The 21,432-nt window shown below is 42.7% G+C and overlaps 1 protein-coding gene across 15 annotated transcripts in view; it reads left to right on the top strand.

The window, feature by feature from the left end:
• Positions 1 to 21,432, top strand: part of LOC119953729 (protein unc-13 homolog A) — a 482,106-nt gene that overhangs the window by 400,616 nt on the left and 60,058 nt on the right. For 10 of the 15 annotated variants that reach the window (XM_038778280.1, XM_038778279.1, XM_038778281.1 and 7 more), the window contains 7 exons: positions 4,965 to 5,108; positions 6,447 to 6,524; positions 8,785 to 8,862; positions 14,674 to 14,762; positions 16,039 to 16,191; positions 20,083 to 20,206; positions 21,202 to 21,207. In XM_038778280.1, the coding sequence (XP_038634208.1) occupies positions 4,965 to 5,108; positions 6,447 to 6,524; positions 8,785 to 8,862; positions 14,674 to 14,762; positions 16,039 to 16,191; positions 20,083 to 20,206; positions 21,202 to 21,207 (672 nt within the window). The remainder of the gene's footprint in view (positions 1 to 4,964; positions 5,109 to 6,446; positions 6,525 to 8,784; positions 8,863 to 14,673; positions 14,763 to 16,038; positions 16,192 to 20,082; positions 20,207 to 21,201; positions 21,208 to 21,432) is intronic. The other 5 variants (XM_038778292.1, XM_038778293.1, XM_038778294.1 and 2 more) reach the window with 1 other exon arrangement.

A 21,432-nucleotide genomic window follows, 5' to 3' on the forward strand; every position in this document is an offset into this window, starting at 1 on the left:
GCCCCATGTTTCTGTCTTTCCTTCCCTAACCCTTGATTCCCTTGTCCAATAAAATGTATCTCACTCAACTTGAACATATTCATTGATTCAACTACTTTCTGGGGAAGAGAATACCACCGACTAATAACCCTCTGCGAGAAAAAGAAATTCTCCTCATCTCCATCTTAAAAGGGAGATCTCTTACTCTTAAACAATGTCCCCTATTTTTGGTCTCCCTCACAAGAGGAAGCATCCTTCTGGTATCCACCCTATCAATTCCCCTCAGGAACTTTTGTTTCTGTAAGATCACCTCTGATTCTTCTAAACACCAATGGGTATAGTGCCAACATATTCAAATTTCCTTCATAAGATAAGCCCTTTATCCCAGGAACAAATCACATTAAACCTTCTCTGAACTGCTCTAAGGTATCATCCTTTTTCAAATAGAGACCAAAACTTTACACAGTACTCCAAAAGTGGTCTTGCCAAGGCCCTGTACAGCTGCAGTAAAACTTCTCTACGTGTATATTCTATTCCCCATACAATAAATACTGGCATTCCATTTGCCTTCCCAATCACTTGCTGTTCTTCCATACCAACTTTGTGTGATTTGTGTACTGTAAGATCTGGGGTTCACACTAACTTTCAGACTCAAGTCAATTACAGTTGTTAGACTGAGTTGGGAGAAGGTTAATTGCAATAAGTGCAAAAAGTGCAATAAATGGTAAAGGCAATGGAAAGGATCAGTTCTCTGGAGCACTGGCCCTTGACTTCTGGTTCACTGTGGCACTGCCTCTTGTTCTGTTTAGCAAAATTTACCTTCTTGCTTCATGTTGTGTGCCTGACTGCTAAAAGCTGCTGCTTATTAATCCTTGCTAGCTACTACCTTGGTGCATGATCAGTAGTATCCCTGCAGTCTAAGTGGTCATAGCGATACATGATCAGTCCTTGATTGGTTAAGTGGTGCATGATTAGTGTCTGATTGGTCTCTTAAGGTTGATAGTTACAATACTGGTATGACCTCTTGTTAACTCTTGATTGGTTCTTTAATATGTCAGTTACTTCTGGGCGCATCCTTCTAATTACAGCTTTTCTTTGTTATTTTATTAAGTTTATAGTTCTCTACTAAGATAGCCAGGCACCACAGGGTAATTTGTTTGTTTGTCTACATGAGACATGAGGATTTTTGGTGTCCATTCTTGATGATTAATATTTTAACCTCAATATTCCAAAATGCCACTCACCACCCTCTCACCAACCCCCCCCCCCCTCCTCCCAACCTCACGACACCACTTGCCACCTCACTCATTGCTTCACTCGCCACCCTGCTTCCAACCCTTGCCCTTATTGCTAGATGCTCTGCTCCCAAACCTTGGCCTCTTTGATCACCAACAGCGAAGGAGCTTGGTGGCAGTGAGGTGTCAGGAATGGAGTGGCCGGTGAGGCAGCGAGCAGGGTGATGAGCAAATTGAATTGCATCCCAGGATTTTAACTGGTATTAACTGGCATTGCCATGGTGAAAAAAATCACATTACTGTTGCACTTGTTTAAATATCTTTACATTGCTCAGTATTATGGATAGTCCAATTCTTTGATGCAAGCAGCTATCTGTAGCATCAGTGCTGTCACAGATACTGCAATTGATTGTCCGCTCAATGTGTCCCCTGCAATTGCAGTGGCAGCAATTGCAACCTTCTAAATCGAGTATAACTGAATAATGCTAATGGCTAGGGAGTATAATGGTTCCATACTCCGAACCACTCGAGCATGACTGACTTCACAACTCTTGCTCTGAAGTTAAACTGTAAAAGTATACTTTGCAAAGGACTAGAGCCATGTGGCATATTTCATTTGTCAAGCAAGGATGCAGCAACAGACGAAGGCTCACACGGTGTGGTACTAGTGCCTTACATTAACTACAGCTAAACAGAGTATCATAATAACTTAATTGAATACTTCAATTACTTGATCATGACACATAACTAAATGCTAACCTAATTATTAAACATGGCCTTTCCTGCAGAACCACGTCACCCAGATTCCTCAGTAACACCAAATTGTGCAGTTTCTCAACATTTAAATACTATACTGATTTTCTATTCTTCCGGCCAAATTGGACAAGCTCATATTTTCCCACATTATGCCCCATCTGCCAATTTTTCCCCACTCACTTAGCCTATATATATATATATACCTTTGTACATTCTTTACCTCCTCTTGATAGGAGCGATGCTAATTTATGCATGACGTGGAGCTCTAGCGTTTCCATTCCGAATCCCGCTATCAGGCTGCCAGTTTGAGCAGGCAGCCCAATACCTTGGTCTCGCAGGCAGGCCCACCACAATGCAAATCCTGCCACCCCCTCCCCCCCCCCCCCCTCTGCTGCCGAGTAGGGGCATTCCTTCCCCCCCCCCCCCCCCCCAACCATGGGAATTAGTGGGTCACCCACTCACAACACGCACGCATAAGGATGACCGGAAACCACCCTTCCAGATCCAAGACACCCCTCCTATTGAAAGACCCCGTATCAGAGACACCCTTCATCAAAGACACCCTGCCCCTCCAAGTGCCCTGCTTTGAACCTAACCACATTGTTTATAAACACCTAGCTATAATTGACAGCTCCAGACCACATCAAAAGCAGTTCTGCTGTAAAGTCTTGTTTCTGGATGTGTACCCCCATTATAGGGCATCAGCTTTAGGGCTTCACCTTGGAGAGAAAAAGATAGGGAGAAATCATTTTTTGGTGCACTATTCAGGATCCGAAAAGGAAATTGATCCCTAAAGTGTGATTGATGGAACTTGTGTTAACTGTTGCTCCCAATTATATAACATATTTTCCATAAAAATATGTCCTAAGGCAGATAAATGATTTTAAAAATGTACTCTGAACCAAAAAGATATGCTGGAGTAATTACCACAATTGTGGTCAAAGAGGTACATTTTAAGTAGAGCCTTAAGAGGAGAGGGTGGTGGTGGCATGTCCATGTAACAGAAAGTAATGTAGGACCTGAGTGGTTCCAGTAGGGAAAAAAGGAGGCAGAGATAATGGGCGTGTGACTGGAGCAGCGCTCAAAGACACACATAAATGGATTCATAGGGATATTCGATTGCATTGGCAATATGTAATGCTGCATGTGTGCCAGTGGTGGAGGGCGTGAATATTGGAGGTGGTGGATGGGGTAAAAATCAAGTGGCTGCTTTGTCCTGGATGGTGTCGAACGTCTTGAATGTTATTGGAGCTACAATCATCCCGGCGAGTGGAGAGTATTTCATCATACTCTTGATCTGTGCCTTATAGACAGTGGACAGGCTTTGGGGAGGCAGGAGGTGAATTACTCTCCGTTGATTTCCCAGCCTCTTGCATGCACTTTTAGCTACAGTATTTATATTGCTGGTAGTATTTTTTCCTATTTTATTTTTCAATGTCTGTTATGAAATCGGCAAATGTGTGCTGTAAACCAATTTTTTTCACTTGAATGAGAGTGTCAGTACTGTTTAGGCAGTTTGGATTTATTAGGATTCCTATTACTTAGTAATTTCAAATATCTGTCATTTTTAGTTATGTAATATGACAAGAAATCCACAACTCCCTCAGGAGAAAATACAGTGCGATCATTCTATACATTGTAGCCAGGAATTCATTTTTTTTTTAAGTGAGCATAATAAAGCAAGTAGCGAACAAGTTAAATTCTATAAATAGTCTAATTACGCTAAATATGTTAAACACATTCAGGAACTGAATTCTGTTGAATGACATCAGAAAATTAATTGTGAAATTTAACAAGAAAGATAATTTAGTCAATAATTAAATTTGAAATTAAATTATGGTGTAATTAATAAATAACAAAGTATGGTTGTGCCCAATGATGGCTCCTGATGCCTTGTTTCAGAGGAATAGATATTGTATGGAATATACCACTCTCAGTAGCAGTCTCAATAACATATCAAGAGAATATGTTAAATTTAAATCTGAAACATAGCAAATCCCCAGTTCCACAGCCCCATGAAAATGTTTCAGCTAAGAATACACGGCCTCTATGAAGCATTAAACAAATACACTACAGACCCCCAGGAAAATTTATTGAGATCAATCTAATGACATTTTTTTGGACTTCTAGCAGGGTGTGTCATTACTCTTCCATTACCATCTTATTTGGACTCTTGCCATGGCAGAAGACATGGATGGAGCTTTATTCATTAAATGCTGAAGTAAATCTTTCGAAGTGTTTTTTTAAATGTTAGCCAATTGGACATTTGGTCAATTGGAAAATTGTCCAATAATCAAACACTTCACCACTGCAAAAAAAAGGCCAGATTTACTTTTATTTATGTGGATAAATAAATTTTGTACCAAAGGCAATACTTTGTAATAGTCATTTGATAATGCATTGTGCAAACAACATTCTTGCAAGGGATTGAAGTAAACTTTAACATCTGTACTGTGTTCCTTCTGTATTGTGTTTCTTTTTTAAAAAGGAGAGTTTCAATTACTTTCATTTTACACACCACTAACATGTGAAACAAGAAAATTACTACCATTTATGTGAGACTTAAAACGTTTAAATCTGGCACCAGACGCTTACATGAGCATAAGGGCAGCACGGTAGCATAGTGGTTAGCATAGTTGCTTCACAACTCCAGGATCCCAGGTTCGATTCCCGGCTGGGTCACTGTCTGTGCGGAGTCTGCATGTTCTCCCTGTATCTGCGTGGGTTTCTTCCGGGTGCTCCGGTTTCCTCCCAGTCCAAAGATGTGCGGGTTAGGTGGATTGGCCATGCTAAATTGCCCTTCGTGTCCAAAAAATATTAAGTGGGGGTTACGGGGATAGGGTAGATACATGGGCTTCACTAGGCTGCTCTTTGTAAGGGCCGGTGCAGACTCAATGGGCCGAATGACCTCCTTCTGCACTGTAAATTCTATGATTTGCACCTATTTTGTTTGGGAGCAAGGAAAGCTAATTTTCTTATTTTTTTAAATCACAGTTCCAACAAACATCAGAGCATGCCCTCTTCTCCTGTTCTGTGGTGGATGTGTTCTCACAATTGAACCAGAGCTTTGAAATCATTAAGAAGCTGGAGTGCCCTGATCCTCTGATTATCGGACATTATATGAGAAGATTTGCCAAGGTAAAAAAAATTAGCATTTACAAGGAATGTGGGTGCAAAGACATCTGGCCAATGGATGAAAAACTGCATTAGAGTCAAAATTCAGCTTTATTATCAATCAAAACGCTTTCATATAACAAGTTCAAAGGCAGAAATTGTTCTCCTGCTGTTAAAACTTTGAGGTATATTAGTGTAAAGTTTGATACTATGGGCAGAATTTTTAAAGTCCTGACCACCCCGAAACTGGAAATTCCCGCCCAAGGTCAACGGATCTTTGGCTTGTCCGTCAAATTTGACGATTACCGGAGCGAGTGGGACCAGAAGACTTAGACCTATAGCTCCAGGTTTCTATTGGGTTGGTGGCATTGCAGGCTTTGCATCTCTGTTCCATGATCCTCATCTTCAGTGATCTTCCATGGTCAAGGTCACTTTCTTGTTCATAGTGGGCTCCTGACGATTCTTTTAATGCCACTGGGTCAACTGCTTCAGGTTGTTGGTGAGATGGGCTGGGAAGGTGATTGAGAGGGAAGTTGTTGTGGCTCCTGATATCGAACATCAGTGATTCCTACGGCTGTAATAACAAAACCATTTTTTTTAAAAGTGTGCAATTTGCTTAATGCAGTCGAACACTCTGTAATGAATTGGACTTGGCTTGGCAGTTTATTGAACATTTTCAAGCAGGTCTTACTCACTACCCCAAACCACATAAACATTCACCACGTCCAGCCTTATAAATGTTGACACCCAAATTGGTAGGGCCTTTAATGATGCAAAGATGTATCAAATATTTTATTCCCCTTATTTGCCTGTCATCTAAATGTGTCAGATGTGGACAGACATATTCAACACTTAGCATCACTTCCAGGTGAAAGTTCCTGAAATGGAAACACGTGCCAGGAAGATGATGAAACGGTTTCCTGTCACAAAACAAGTGGGGAAAAAGGGGAAATATTGGACGCTGTTTCTTGTAACATAATGAAAAGTTGCAATATTTGATTTAATTCATTAATGTGAGACCCAGAAACAATGACTGTTCTAACAGAGCATTTGGGCTATGTCTGAGATCCAGCATTGCCCTACTCTATCGCCTTTTTTACTCTATTAATGCAAAGAATAGGCCAAAACACTCTCATCAATGGTTGTTGTCATGAACACATGCTGTGCAAATATACCTTGTGTTTCTTAAACACCCTTAAAGCAAAAATACGAGGTAGATATAGTATTAGAAGAAAATGTTTTAAAACTTTGAATAAAGCGCACAGTGGGTCAGCATTTCAATATCTACCATTTCCTGCCTTTCTATGCTGTTTTAACAAAGGAAAACTCTTGTGTTGCTCACAAAATTATTTTCTTTTCCAGACTATCAGCAATGTGCTACTTCAGTATGCTGAGATAATAGCTAAGGATTATGCATCATACTGTTCGAAGGAGAAAGTGGTAACCTATTCCTCCATATTCTAGACAGAATGTTTATTGTAACCTGCAAAGTACCTGAGAATAGATTCAAGTAATGTTAGGAAAACAGCAATTCTGATAACATGGTGGATAAATGGTTTATGTGCAGAATTTTTGTGAGAACTGAGGGTGGGTTTTCTTTTTGCTGATACTAATAAGCCTGAAATGTACCATATTTATGGATGGCCTGGCAAATATTTACTCCACGACCAACATCACTGAACACAGATTATCTAGATGTGCGGGTTAGGTGGATTGGCCATGCTAAATTGCCCGTAGTGTCCTAATAAAAAAGTAAGGTTAAGGGGGGGGGGGGGGTTGTTGGGTTACGGGTATAGGGTGGATACGTGGGTTTGAGTAGGGTGATCATGGCTCGGCACAACATTGAGGGCCGAAGGGCCTGTTCTGTGCTGTACTGTTCTATGTTCTATGTTCTATCACATCTTTGTTTGTGGGATCTTGCCTTGCGCAAGTTGGTGCTACATTTTCTACATTGCAACAGTGATTTCTATTCAAGAGTACCTAATTGACTGTAAAGCCCGTTGTGATGCCCTGCAGTCGTGAATAGCTCTATTTTTATACAAAAGTTTTTTCTTTCTTTCCAAAATTTCTGTTTTTATTTCAGCTTTTCACTATTAACACTATTAGCAGTTTTTTTTCCATCTCTTGCCATACATAGGGTGCAGATGATATCGGTTATGATTCCATGTGGAACAATTTGGTTACCTTTACAAATCTTGCTATTTGTTTTGATGAGCATACACAAATAAATCCCACACCGCCACTTGTCTAAAACGTCTGGGGTCTAGCAACACTCTTCCATGTCTCAGACCCATCTGTACTGCTTAAATCTGCCTTTCCTTTTTATTTTTTTGCCATTTTCTTGCCTGTTTCTGACAGGTTTAATTTTTTAATGTCTGCTTAATTTTCTCTAATCAAAAAATGCCATGGCAATAAAAGGTTCTGCAGCATAACAAAATCACAATGTTGCTCTTTTGTCACCAGAATTTAAAATAAAAATAAGAAAGATCTTCTGCGTTCCTCGCTTGCTAGTTTACAAAATTTAAGAAAAACTTGCTAAGAATGATCTTGCGAACCTTTATGTGCAAGGGTAATAAATACTTTAAAAGATACACTAAAGTTCAACTATCAAAGATTAGGTGTAAAATACCGGCTGTTCAGTTTTCTTAGCGACGATAGGTGCAGTCACCGGGAAATCCCGTTGACAACAGCCGGGTCGGTAAATCCTGCTGGCGGGCCGCCTCCACCCTGGCATGTTGCTCAGTAAATACCCCTCATGGCATCAAAGAATGGATAATGCAAAAGTCTACACAAAACCCATGACTCATTCATTGGCATCTCCATATAATTTCACTAAATGTTTTTATGCTCCAACAAATGATTTAAAGAGAATCTAGGAAGGCATGCCCCATTAATCTGTTTGTCTCCAGCTGCACGCCATCTCATGTATTAATAGGGATCAGAATTTAGCACTTGACTACATACAGATCATATCTGTATTGCCATGAGAAACATTTCAAAGGTATCCAGGCTTCCCCCCCTATTTTGAAAATCACAAGTTTAAAATTTGTGTAGGAGTTACTTGTGGGTGGCTGTAGCTGTATAAGAATGCTGTCCCTTATGTTTTATGCCAACGCTTGTCTTGTGATGTTGCTCTGAAAATAATTGTATAATATTTTTATACAGTTTGATGATTCTCTTTTTGTTTGTTTGAAATATTTGCCTGTGATATTTCCTTTAAAATAGTGTCACTATTCATCGATCAATAATTGTTCAATCCTTCAAAAAAGCACTTTAATTTTATATTTTTAAAATATATAATTCAGTAGAACTCTGAGACACTTCCAGATGTCATTACGGCAAAACAAAGTTAATTACTCTATAAACCTTTAAAATATATTATATTTAGTTTCACGTTTATTTTTGGTTTAGCTCAGATGGCTGGACAGCTGGTTTGTGATACAGAGCGAGGCCAACAGCGTGGGTTCAATTCCCGACTAAGGTTATTCATGAAGGCCCAGCCTTCTCAACCTTGCCTCTTGCCTGAGGTGTGGTGATCCTTAGGTTAAATCACCACCAGTCAGCTCTCCCCTCAAAGGGGAAAACGGTCTATGGCCATCTGAGACTATGGTGATTTACTATTAGATCAGTCATTTTGTAAACATTTTGGCCGTAACTGTATTTAAAAATAAATAACTATATCATGTTAAACTTTTTGTAGCCATGTATTCTGATGAACAACATCCAGCAACTTCGAGTACAACTGGAAAAGATGTTTGAAGCGATGGGAGGAAAAGATGTAGGTCCCATTTTTACTTTAAAATGTTTTTGTGGAATTATGTTAATTTTGACTTTAAATCTCCTGGACGTCTGTGGAACCATATAGAGTCAGAAGATGCCATTCATTACCTGGGAAGCAGCACAGAGATTCACTTCATTAGATAATTTGCATAGGAGCAGCTGTTTTAGGATAATTCATATGTGTAATAAATGTGAGCTTCTGAAACTCCAGGATATTTGAGTACCTTGGGGTATTTTCCTTCTTAGTCTGCTCTTACATCACTATGGCATCTCCAATGTAGTTATTTTGGAAGCAACATGGCAATACCTGTGTTCACAAAGCAAACAGACAAGCAGCAGGAGAGTGGTGATGTTCCAGGTGGCGGGCCTCAAGTCAAAGCCTCTTGGGACTATGGTCCTAGAAGCCTGGCAACCTGCACTGTGTTAAGGTTGGTGGCACTTTTGGCTGACTCCCTCAGTAGAGCAGTCCAGGAAGAAATTCGATAATCTACCAGATCTGGTATGGCAAGGCAGTCACTTTGGTTGGCATTTTCTGCTGGTGTTTGCCATGGTCAAAAATGCTGACCCCCAGCGGAATATTCCGCTGGACCACTAAAACGATAATCTCGGCAGCGAGATCCTGTTCTCTGATTTGCTTTGCCCCTCATTGGTGACAATCCCTTTCTGGGAGGGAACCTCATTTAAATTCATCGGAATCAGTTTAAGTACATTTAAAGGGTTTCTCCGTCATATGTTCCCTCCCGCACAAAGAATTCCCCACAGAAAGAATTCCCCCCAGGTCGGCGAAGTTTACAACTGCTTTTGCGAAATATGAAGCAGTTGAGGAGAACCCGCCAGGAGTGCAAAGGTAAGATTAGTCCCCAGGGACATGCCAGGGATGGGCCCGCTTGGGAGCTCCATGGGGGTGCAGGGAAGTTCCCCTTATGGTGCGGGGGGGGGGAAGAGGTTGCTCTTGTGTATGTTGAGGGTGTCACCCTGGTGTTTTTTGGGGAGGATCTCTGTCTATGTGTGGGGCTGGACAGGGTAGTATTCTTTTCAAGCACCTTTAAAATTCTTTATTGGCCCACTGTAGGCCTCCGACATGTTGCTCTGCGCCGGCGCGGAGATGGCAACCACACGCGTGCGCCGGTGCGGGTCTGTGCAGGACCGCTTTTGGGCACCGGAGCTGCCCCCTGAAGATCGCTGAATTGCTGGGCAGAAGGCCCATTGACGCTGGCGTACATCACTCCGATGTTTACGCCGGCGACAACACTTGGCCGGGATTTTGGAGAATCCCGGCCGTGGTGTCCAGCGGGAAATGCGGTGCAATTCCCACCAGGTGCGACCCACCCACAAAATTATATTGGGGAGGGGGAGTTTTACACACCGGCACTGAATGGAACCAGCAGAATGGTAGGTGAATGACAATGGGCATAAGTAGCGAAGAGGGCAATTTATTAATTCAGAGTTGTGACACTCAGAATTCATGGGCACCAACCCCCCCCCCCGAACAAATGAGGAACATAAAATCTAGGTACAAGCTCCAGCATGTGTGACCTTTGAGAGGTGTGGTTGTTGAGTTAACAGTTCTCTTTTGCAGCAGCAGCTAATAATAATAATTATGAAGGCTTCTCTCCCGTGAAGGTAACAATGCAGTACGTGGCAGCTCCAACAGGTCTCCAGATGACAGGCAGCCAGGAACTAGTGGAGACTTTGATCTCCATTGATGCACAAACTGCAACAATGGAAACAACTGGAGAGAGACACAGCAGTGCACTGTATTGATCCCTGCCTTGACTACAGCCACTGTCATTTCATAGTAAATAGTAAAAGTTGTGGGTCAGGTGATCTCCATGATATAATTTGAAGTACATCTGTAGAAGAAAGCTAAAGTGATGCCACCATAGTCCTTCAGTCTATTAAGAAATCTTGCAGAAGCTTCCCTCTATGCCCTTGTTGTGGCAAATGGGTGGACTGCCTGATTTATATTACAGATGAATGGCTTACATGGTATTGTCTCCCCTTCCTGTTCATGCACATCAGTGGTTGTTTGGTTGGCATCTTCAATGTCAAATGCATACCATCATAGCACCCTATACTGTTCATGTCCCTTAATTATTCCTGCACACATATTCACTGACAATTGTTATGGGCCAGGGTTTAGAGAACTCCAAAGTATATCATGGAGATCACCTGACCCACAACTTTTACTAGATTGTGGTATGGGGAGCACATGGCCCACTCTACAGATGTGGTGCAGCAGAAATCTAAAAGTATTTTTAACGCAAAACAATGTTTATTCTATGAACTCAGTTAACATTTTTAAAACATACAGTGAACTTCTTAGCAACCATCAATTAAAATACAACCCCCAAAGAATACAACACTCTAAATAATCCTTAAACTTTCCTTTTAACGTCCATAAGACAAAAATCCTTTTTACATAAGCACATCAGGTTTAAATTCTCTACTGAGAGCAGTTATCACTCTGAATTCACCAAATGATCTAGAGATAGATGGCAGAGAGATCAAAATTACACCTTTTGCTGGCTGTAGCTCCAACACTAAAATGAAACTAAAAAAACACAGACGCACCCAAGCTTTTCCTCAAAGCGAAACTAAAAAGCAGAGCCAAAGCTCAGCTCCACCCACACTCTGACATCACTGCAGCCACTTGAGCAGACAAACATTTTTCAAAGTGACATTCTCATGACACAATGTAGAAGGATGCAGAACCATAAAGTGTGAGGGGGCTGCCACTTTAATTGCCACCGCAGACCAATTCTGGCAGTGGAGAAAATTGGCAGATCTTCATGCTGAAATTGGCAATGATGTTCAATGACACCCATGGACAGGCACAGCTGCTGTTGCATCACTGCTCAGACAGGTCTTCTTGGACTAATGTGACCTGTACACATGGTATAAACAATACCCAGTGAACTTCGACCCTCTGCCTAATTTTCCAGGCCTAGCCACACTGCTGCTGCAACTCCTCCTCCATGATGGCATGCCCATGGGGAACCATCCCTTGTCCAAAGTCAACTGAATGCGAATGTCGGTGGTGGCGGAAGTCAAGGTTTTCAAATATATTTTCAGGGAGAAGTGGAAAGCACAACAGTAAAATTAAATGCAGGTATCAGTGATTAAAAATGTGAAGGAAGTTTAAAACCAGTTCCTTGGATGTCTGTAATCTAAAGGTGAAGTAGGTGCAGCTCACCACCTCCCCTCATACATTTGTCTGAAAAGTTGCACCTGTTTTTTGGGGGGATCTAAATTAACACGTTTGCAGGTCTGGTATTACTCTGGAAACATCCACTTGCTTGGATAATTAAGCTACAGAATTGTACCCTGAGTAGATTTGATGGGGATTACATGTGAGGAAATTTGCTTGTGCAAAAGCAGCACCCACGTGCCATACTGCACTAAAGCGCATGTTTCCACTAACTTTCCGGCACTATAACAGCAGAACTGTGGTGTCACTGTCAAAGATTGTGAGACTTCCCACCCCCTTTGCTTATTTTAATCCATTTTATTTTCACGTATTATCTTTTACATGCAAAGTAGATGTTTGGATCCTAGCATCTAAACAAATATTGTATTAACCAGATATAATGGCCTGGATTTTAGCATCAAGTACTGTTGGATTGCTGCTGTAGTGGGAAATTCCTCCAACTCAACACTGCTGCACTTTTCTACCAGGATCTTCCAAACCCAACTTCCAAAGAAATGCGCAGTGCAGTGTCCGTCAGGGAACCCGTTGAGGCAACAGTAGAGTCAGGAGGGAGACACCTTTTAATGGCATTATAATAATAATTATCTTATTGTCACAAGTAGGCTTCAATGAAGTTATTGTGATAAGCCCCTAGTTGCCACATTCCGGCGCCTGTTCGGGGAGGCCGGTACGGGAATTGAACCGCCCAGCTGGCCTTGTTCTGCATTACAAGCCAGCTGTTTAGCCCACTGTGCTAAACCAGCTGTCCTATGGTATGTTTAATGGTCCAGTTTGATTGTTAGCAAATAAATGTTAGTGGATGAGTAGGTAAGTGGATAAGGTGGCAGGGTGGTGAGATGGTAGATGGAAGATTGGGTAGTCTGGTCTAGTCAGGGTGGTGTAGTTGGATTGGGAGGATCGTTTTGTTGGATGTAGTTGGGTTATTTGGAGGGCATAGTCAGGTTGGGACTAGTCAGGTGGTTGGGGGTGTAGTTAGCAGAGTCAAGGGGTAGTTGCCGAGTCGGTTAGTGGTTAGTTGTGCAGTTACCCAGATGAAAGACTAGGGCCGGGATTCTCCCCTACCCGGCGGGGCGGGGGGTCCCGGCGTGACGGAGTGACGTGAACCTCACAAAGGTACGGAAGTCTTCGCACCTTTAGGGGCCAAGCCCTCACATTGAGGAGCTAGGCCCTCGCCGGAGTGGTTGGCGCTCTGCCGGCTGGCGTGGGCAGCGTTTGGCGCCACCCCAGCCGGGGCCAAAAGGACTTTGCCGGCTGGCGTAAGTCTGCGCATGCGCCGGAGCGTCAGCGGCTGCTGACATCATCCCTGCGCAGGGGAGGGGGTCACTTCCACCTCCGCCATGGTGAAGACCATGGCGAAGGCGGAAGGAAAAGAGTGCCCCCACGGCATAGGCCCGCCTGCCGATCGGTGGGCCCCGATTGCGGGCCAGGCCACCATGGGGGTACCCCACGTCCCCTCCAGGACCCCGGAGCCCGCCCGCGCCGCCAGTCCCGCCGGTCAGGTAGATGTTTTGATTCCGGCCGGCCGAAGAGGTTTGACAGCGGCGGGACTTCGGCCCATCGCGGGCTGGAGAATCGCCGGGGGTCCCGTCGACCGGCGTGATTCCCGCCCTCGCCGAATCTCTGGTGGCGGAGAATCTGGGAAACGGTGGGGGCGGGATTGACGCAGGCCCCCGGCGATTCTCTGACCCGGCGGTGGGTCCGTGAATCCCGCCCTAGGTTTTAATCTGTCTAATGTTTCCTGGGTAACTACCAAGGGTAAATACAGTAATCTGTCCGAAGAGGGGCTGGTTTAGTACAGTGGGCTAAACAGCTGGCTTGTAATGCAGAACAAGGCCAGCAGAACAGGTCGAATTCCCATACCAGCCTCCCCGAACAGGCGCCAGAATGTGGTGACTAGGAGCTTTTCACAGTAACTTCATTGAAACTTATTTGTGACAATAAGCGATTATTATATTAAGTCTCGCAGAAGTTACAACTTCCTGGGCAATTCCCACGTAGGTCTGTATGCCAGGACCTCCACAGAATGAAGATTTTGTGGAAGCTTTAGGGTTTGGTCCTATTTTCTTGCATAAAAAACAAGTACTGTCTCCTTCTTGGTTGGCCATTCTTCATGGTTAACGTGTACTGAGAAAGCATCGCATACAGCCATTTGCTTCTGAGGTAGAGTGTTCACATATGTCAAAAGCAGTAACTATTAGTGTTGAACTTAGTGATTTTTAAAAATTCTACAGTATGATATTAGTGCGTCATTCAAGAGCAGCAGTGAAATGTATTATTCAGTGGTCCTCCATCCTGTTCATGGAGATTAAATTGTACACCGTTGAGTTCACACACTCCAAGACAGCACTTCAGCTTCAGGATTTATCATTATATTGATCTGTGGCTCAAGTATGCAATTATGAAAAATATATGAGCATGTAATAAAAGACTGAAAGGAAAATAATATTTGACCTACCTTGCTTTTTGCATCTGGCCCTTTAAAATGTATTTTTGTTTTCAATTCTCCGCTCATCTCCTCGCTCACCCACCGTGTTCAGCTTGGCTGTGGTTTTCTGAATAATGGCAGTATATACAGTGAATACTTGCTTGTATTTTCAGCTGAACGCTGAAGCCAGTGACATTTTAAAAGAACTACAGATAAAACTCAACAACGTGCTGGATGACCTCAGCAGGGTGTTTGCAATAAGGTAAGAATTTCAATATGTTTGTAATATTTAAAACATCTGCAATTAAATACAGTCGTGCATTGGCCACCTTTTGTTTTGAATGATTAGTTTCAAAACCAAAAGTTGCAAACCAAACCTAATGTGCATTTGGTAGTTTATTAGACTTTTATTCCAACAACTGGTAGGCAACTAAAGGCTGTATGTACTTGGGCTAGACAATATTGTGATGAATGTAGAAATTTTGATATATTTCATATTTATGGCAGTAGCGTGATTAAACACCCTGGATTAAAATACATACAGGCAGTGTGTCTACTAAAGGTATAATTAAGGAGTCATAAAAGGTGAGGTGATTATTGATTTGAACCATTTACTTGTTTACAGAGGGGTGGATATTAAGGTATTGTTTTGATCACTGGATATTCCTTGGAGTGTAGATAATTTGCGGAAAGGTGTTTAGTCCTAGCTAAGCAAGTCATGGGGCATCTTCATGGGATGCACACATTGTAATTAATGGGAGGTACCAGATCCATCTTTATTTACAGTTTTGCCAAATGCTGCTAGGCTGAGCAGAAGAGTCTCAAAAACAGAAGGATTTTCAGATTGTTCATGAAAGGGTTTCTCTCTCTCCAAAGGTCTGCACAGATAAGCAAGTAACCTGTTTTGTTAACTTTATTTATAAGTGGCATTTGATCTGTCTTGGTTTGCTTAATTGGAATTGGTGGCAAGTGTAGATAATAAATTAAAGTTTTTTTCTTTTATTTAACAACTGTTAACTGTCAAGCTATTTCTTTGATATTAATATGGTTAATTCTGTATTAAAATTAAAGTGTGTTTTAACATGAAAGATACCTATTGGTCAGAGTCATCACTTCTGGGGTGAAGATTCCTTCACTCACAGTTTTACAAATTGAAAAAGTGTTGGGGGTTCCTGTCCAGTATCCAAACAAAAGTTGGGTCCAGCATCCCAATAGTATACTATGCAGAGATGGTGAATTTGATAGTGATCACTTTGAAAATTTGATTCTATAACAATAATGCATTTTAAACCAGGTAGCTCCGTCCAGAGAGTTGATACGTTTCATTGGGATAAGAAATACTCATTATTTTAATTAAAATTAAAATAAATATATTATTTTAATGTTTTACTTGCAGTGTAACTATTACAAATAAAAGAAATGACATGTCACAAAAGGTACCAGAATGTAATGTACAGTGTTTTACATCCTTTGCTTGGCATGTTCAAATGTATGGTTTATTTATAAAGTCGTGCTTGATTCTCTTTGGTATTTTTCAGTTTTCAGCCTCACATTGAGGAATGTGTGAAACAGATGGGAGATATTCTCAGCCAGGTGAAAGGAACAGGAAATGTCCCTGCCAGCACATGTAACAGTGTGGCTCAGGATGCTGACAATGTTCTCCAACCACTCATGGACCTGCTGGATAGCAAGTTAGTCAGAGTTTTCTATAATTTTAATTGAGAACATTTTTGAGCACATTATTGACTCATGAGAGGGTAGCGTTGAATCCTATTCACCTGCTTTCAAGATCCCTACATATGCGAAAGGCCCAATTTTTGTCTTAATAAAGTCAACGGCAAACAAAATCAGGAGAGGTATATAACAGATGGGCCAAGCTAATGTTCCCAATTTTACACTTTTATCAAAGGTCAAATTTCCATTTAATTGGGAGTAGTGGAAGAAAGACCTCACACCATGTTGTTTGTGTAATCCTGGTACCTAACTACTTCCAATAGTATACAAAACAAATTACCTGAATTTATTTTAAGATTGAAGGACACTTTGGTGTTCCTCTATCATTATGGAATGAAAAGGATTTACGTTGACTGTAGTTAAAATATTGTGTGGGATTCTCTATCCAGCAATGTCGGAATTGAAATCAGGCGGAGAATTGGGAGTCAGCCACAAATCGAGGTTGGCTCTGGTCGCCACTTGGGGTGGCGTGCTCCGAGCGCCTTCAGCAGGGATGCGTTCCACGCCCCGTGTTAGCGTGGGAATGCAAATCATGCAGTAACATTCATTAACGCATCGTTAATGGTCAGACCCAGTCTCCGGCCTCCCATGATTCTCAACATTTGCTTTTTCCTGGTACACTTGTTGGTGCCCGCCACTTCGAGGTGCACCCCTGGGTCAGGGGCTCTAGGAATTGCGGTCACCTATCTCTAGGCCTCAGGACGATGCGGAGACCGGCTATAATGAAACTCACCACAACATTGTGCTGCAGGGGGGACGTGTTGGAGGAGGAGGTGGCGGAACGGCAAGCCTCATCCAATGAGGAGGATGTGAGGAGGGCCAAGATAGGCACGCCATGGGGCCCAGGCAGGCACGGGAGGCTGCACAACGTGTGCACCAGGGCTGGCGTGCACAAGACAATTTTAATGTCTCCATTTTTGCCGACGCAGGGGCCTAGCCACTGGCAGCTCAACCATCCCGTCCCAACCCTGCAATCACCCAACCTCACTCTTCCCCCCCCCCCCCCCCCTCCCACAACCCATGGGCAACCTCTCCCTCCCTGCACTCCCCCCCCCCCCCCCCCCCCCCCCCCCCCCCCGCTGAGCTTCTCACCAGCTTCACTGCAGGGTGTTGGCCCTGGGTCGGCAGTATCAGCGGGTCTGGTCCATGGGGCGGAGGATGATGATGACCAGCTCCGCAATGAGCTCCGGTGCTCTGCACCATCTGTCTTCTGCCCCAGTGTCGCATACCACTTGGGCGAGGAGGGGGTAGGAGTGACGTGCTGGGAGTGAGAAAGTGGGGGGCTGCCTCACATGCCATAGGGACATCGCAATGCATTGGGCCTCACTTGGTTGTCCCATGCCGATTTCCACCTCGGTGACTATCCATTCTGCCACCCCCGCTGGCCAGACCCAATGCCCTCTATTCCTCAACAGTAAGGGGCCGCAGGTCCAGCAGGCCCCTTCCAATCTTCACCCGCTCCCAGCAGTTGTGCACCACCTTCCCCTGGGGGATCATATAATGCACAGTGTGAGACAATCTGACACGCGCAGCGCAGGGGGTCTTCAGCTGCTGGCCTGTGTCTGCAGGGCATCTGGCCATGCTGGGTAGTACAGTGTTGGCATGTGGTGAAGGGTAGGGTGGAAGTGTACTGCCGGTAGGTGGGATTTAGTCGCCCGCTGGCGATGGATGGATGGTTTACGGGGGTGTGGCGTGGGGGTGATGCCAGATGCGCAGAGGTGGCGGCTCACCATGGCTGGCCTGGGGGGGGGTTGCTGATCCTAAACCAGCACTGCCTACCGGTCTGCCTGGTAATTGCGCAAGAGGGTGGGTGGGGGTGAGAGGTGTTGGATGGTGGTGTGTGAGATGGGGGTGGTGCCAATGGCACTGAGGTGGTGACTCACTCAGGTTCCCTGAGGAGGTCATGCAGCTTTTTCCATCACAGCTGCCTGGTTCCCGCAGAGGGGCCCACTTTGCTCATGGCTTCTGCCACCTGCCCGGTTGACATCAGTGGGTGGCTGTCTCCTTCCCACTCTGGGCATCCAGCAGTATCTCTAGCTCTGCATCCACAAACCTCGGAGCCGCTCTTCAGAGTGCCATCTTCTTGGCTGGATTGAGTGTGCTTGGGGAGTAGAGTGTTTATATGCAGCTCCAGCCTGTCAGGCACTCCAGTGCCAATCCCGACACTGGCGTGAGTTGGAATTGCACTATTTCCACATGGCATAAGGGCTAGCCAATTAGCATGCCTTGAATTGCTCCGGGACTGGCGCTGCCATTGGGACCGTGCAACCCCCCCCCCCCACCCCCCACCCTCCCCCCACCCCATTCGGTCCGGCATTAGCACTTAGTCAATTAAACGGAGAATCCCACCCATTATATCAGTACAAGGGAAGATATTAATTCCTTTACATTTTCCCTTCTTGTCAGAATAATGCTTGATATGGTATATTTAAAGGTATATTATATACCTGAGTATAAATAGACATGGGGCATATTCTATCAGGTGTTGTACATGGATCAGTTGATAGCATTGTCACTTCTGAGTCAGAGATTTGGGGTTCAAATGCCACTCAAACTTTTTTAAGTACAAAATCTAGGGTGACACTCCAGTACATTACTAAGGAATGCTGCACGGTTAGAAATGCTGTCTTTTGGGCGGCACAATGGTGCAGTGGTTAGCACTGCTGCCTATGACACTGAGGACCCAGGTTCGATCCCAGCCCCGGGTTACTGTCTGTGTGGAGTTTGCACATTCTCCCCGTGTCTGCATAGGTTTCACCCCCCACAACCCAAAGATGTGCCAGTGGGTGGATTGGCCAGGCTAAATTGCACATTAATTAGAAAACAAATAATTGGGTGCACTAAATTTATTTAAAAAAAGAAATGCTGTCTTTTGGGTGAGATATTAAACCAAAGTCTTATCTGGCCCCTCAGGTGAAAAATAAAGGCACCATCATACTACTTTTTAAAAAAAACACAACATAGATAATACTTATCCTTCAGCCAACATCACTTAAAAAAAAACAGATGTTCTGATCATTATCATCGTACTGTTTATGAACCTTGCTATGCGCAAATTGCCTGCCACATTTTCTATCACACAAGAGACTACACCAAAGAGCTATGGATGTCCTGAGTTTGTAAAGGTGTTATATAAAGGCAAGTTCTTTATTTATTTGTAGCAAGTAGAGGATTAAACAGACTTAGTACATTTTTTATTTAAATAAACTACTATTCTCTAGTTGCAAAGCCAATGTGACTCAACATAATCTCTATCACCAAGATTGTCTACTTCGACATCTCTAATATTACATATGTTCCATCTGCCTCAGCCCATCAAAAACCTTTTTTATCTGCAAACTCTACTTTTCTAAAGTTCTCTAGGCTGGCTGCCTACCTGTAATCCTCCATTAACTACATCTCATCCAAAATAATTCTGCTAGTATCCAACGGATGGTATGCCGTCAAACATGACCATTTTGTTCACTGACCTACACTGGCTCATGGTCTGCCTGTGCTTCAAATTTAAAGATCTCACACCTTCATACCCTTACCCTGCTCCATCTCTTTAGCCTCCTCCAACTCTGTAACTTTACAAGATCTTTGCACTCCTCTCTGGCCTCCTGTACAATATTGATTTCTGCCACTGTATCATTGACGGTAATGTTCTCCGACTGCCTCGGCCTTTAGTTCTGGAATTCCCTCCATAAACCTCTCTGCTTCTATACATCCATCTCCAACTTTAAAACATACCTTAAAACCTACTCCTTTGAAGTGTTGTGCGACATTTTTCTAAGCTGGCCCTAAATGACAGCAATTTGTAGCAGTTACCCATTTGAATATTTGTGCAAGCTTTCTTCCTCTTCCAGTTTGACACTTTTTGCAAAGATCTGTGAGAAAACTGTGTTGAAGCGTGTCCTAAAAGAGTTGTGGAAGATTGTAATGAACACAATGGAGAAAACTATTGTCTTACCACCTTTAACAGATCAAACGGTAAGTAGCAAGTTCTGAATTAAAATCCATATTTCTGGCTAATGAACCGACAGAGAAAATTAATGTAGCAGAGTTGAAAAAATATCAGATTGATCCATCATGTCTGTAGAAAGATAAAGTGACCGATCATGTTGATATATAATCTCCATTCTTTGTAATAACAAGTTACCTAATAATTCAGTTTACTATTTATTATAAGTCACAAAGAATCTGCAGCAAATTAATAATAAAATGTCTATAAAACTGACTATATGGATTGGGTTGCTTGCCCTGATGCCTTCTAGTGCATGAACGAATTGGGGCATTGATCAGTGTAAATGTTAAAAGAATGCATTCTGTTCCAGTCATTGTAAGCATTGCTTTTACTCACTAATGCTGTAAGTGTGACTAAAATAAAGAAAGAGCAGGCAATTTCTCGTGAGTTGGGCATGGATAAAAGAGTGAAGAAAAACATTGCTAATCTAAGTTCATTTTCGCGAGATAGCCTGATGGTGTTAAACACTTGCTTGTATATATACATATAATTGTAATTAAATATATCCTCCCTTACAGCAAAAAGGATTGTGTAACAATGTTAATATTAATTGCTTACCTATCAATAATTTGATATCCATGATGACCTTTGACATTTTTTGTATCAAGAGATTTAGAATTTTATTCAGAGTGAAGTATGGGCACTGATAAAGTACTTTTTTTTTAAATTTTGTGTAAATCCAATTTTAATTAAACAATGTTTGAAAGGGCAAAAGTTTTTTAAAAATCAAATGTGTAGTAGTGGTCTCTCTTGACATTTTGGCAATCTTTTTTAATAATTAAAACCTTCAGATCTCAGTCTGCATGTTTTTTTATATTTAACCAAAAGGGCTCGAGTGTTGCTCAGTTTCCATTAACAACATTGTAAAAATCAACTGATTTGAAAATTGCATTAAATTAGAAAGTAATATGATGGTCTGATTATCATTTTCTTTAATTATTCTGCTCTCTGATAATGGCAGATGATTGTAAGTACAGCACTACGTGTCTGTCTGTCTGTCTGCTGTGCGTTCAGTAGAAACAGCCAGTATTGTTGTGTGTGGCTGCGCTCGTCAGTGCATGCTGCCACAAGCTGATGCACATGGCTGACTCTGATTAATAATAACTACCTCTGCTAGGCTCCCATACCTGAGATTCCCCTTGTTTTGTCAACTGAATGTTTGCTCCTCTTGGATTTAAAAAGTCTGTTAGAA

The sequence above is a fragment of the Scyliorhinus canicula genome, chromosome 18 (assembly GCF_902713615.1).
Source record: "Scyliorhinus canicula chromosome 18, sScyCan1.1, whole genome shotgun sequence".
Taxonomy (NCBI): domain Eukaryota; kingdom Metazoa; phylum Chordata; class Chondrichthyes; order Carcharhiniformes; family Scyliorhinidae; genus Scyliorhinus; species Scyliorhinus canicula.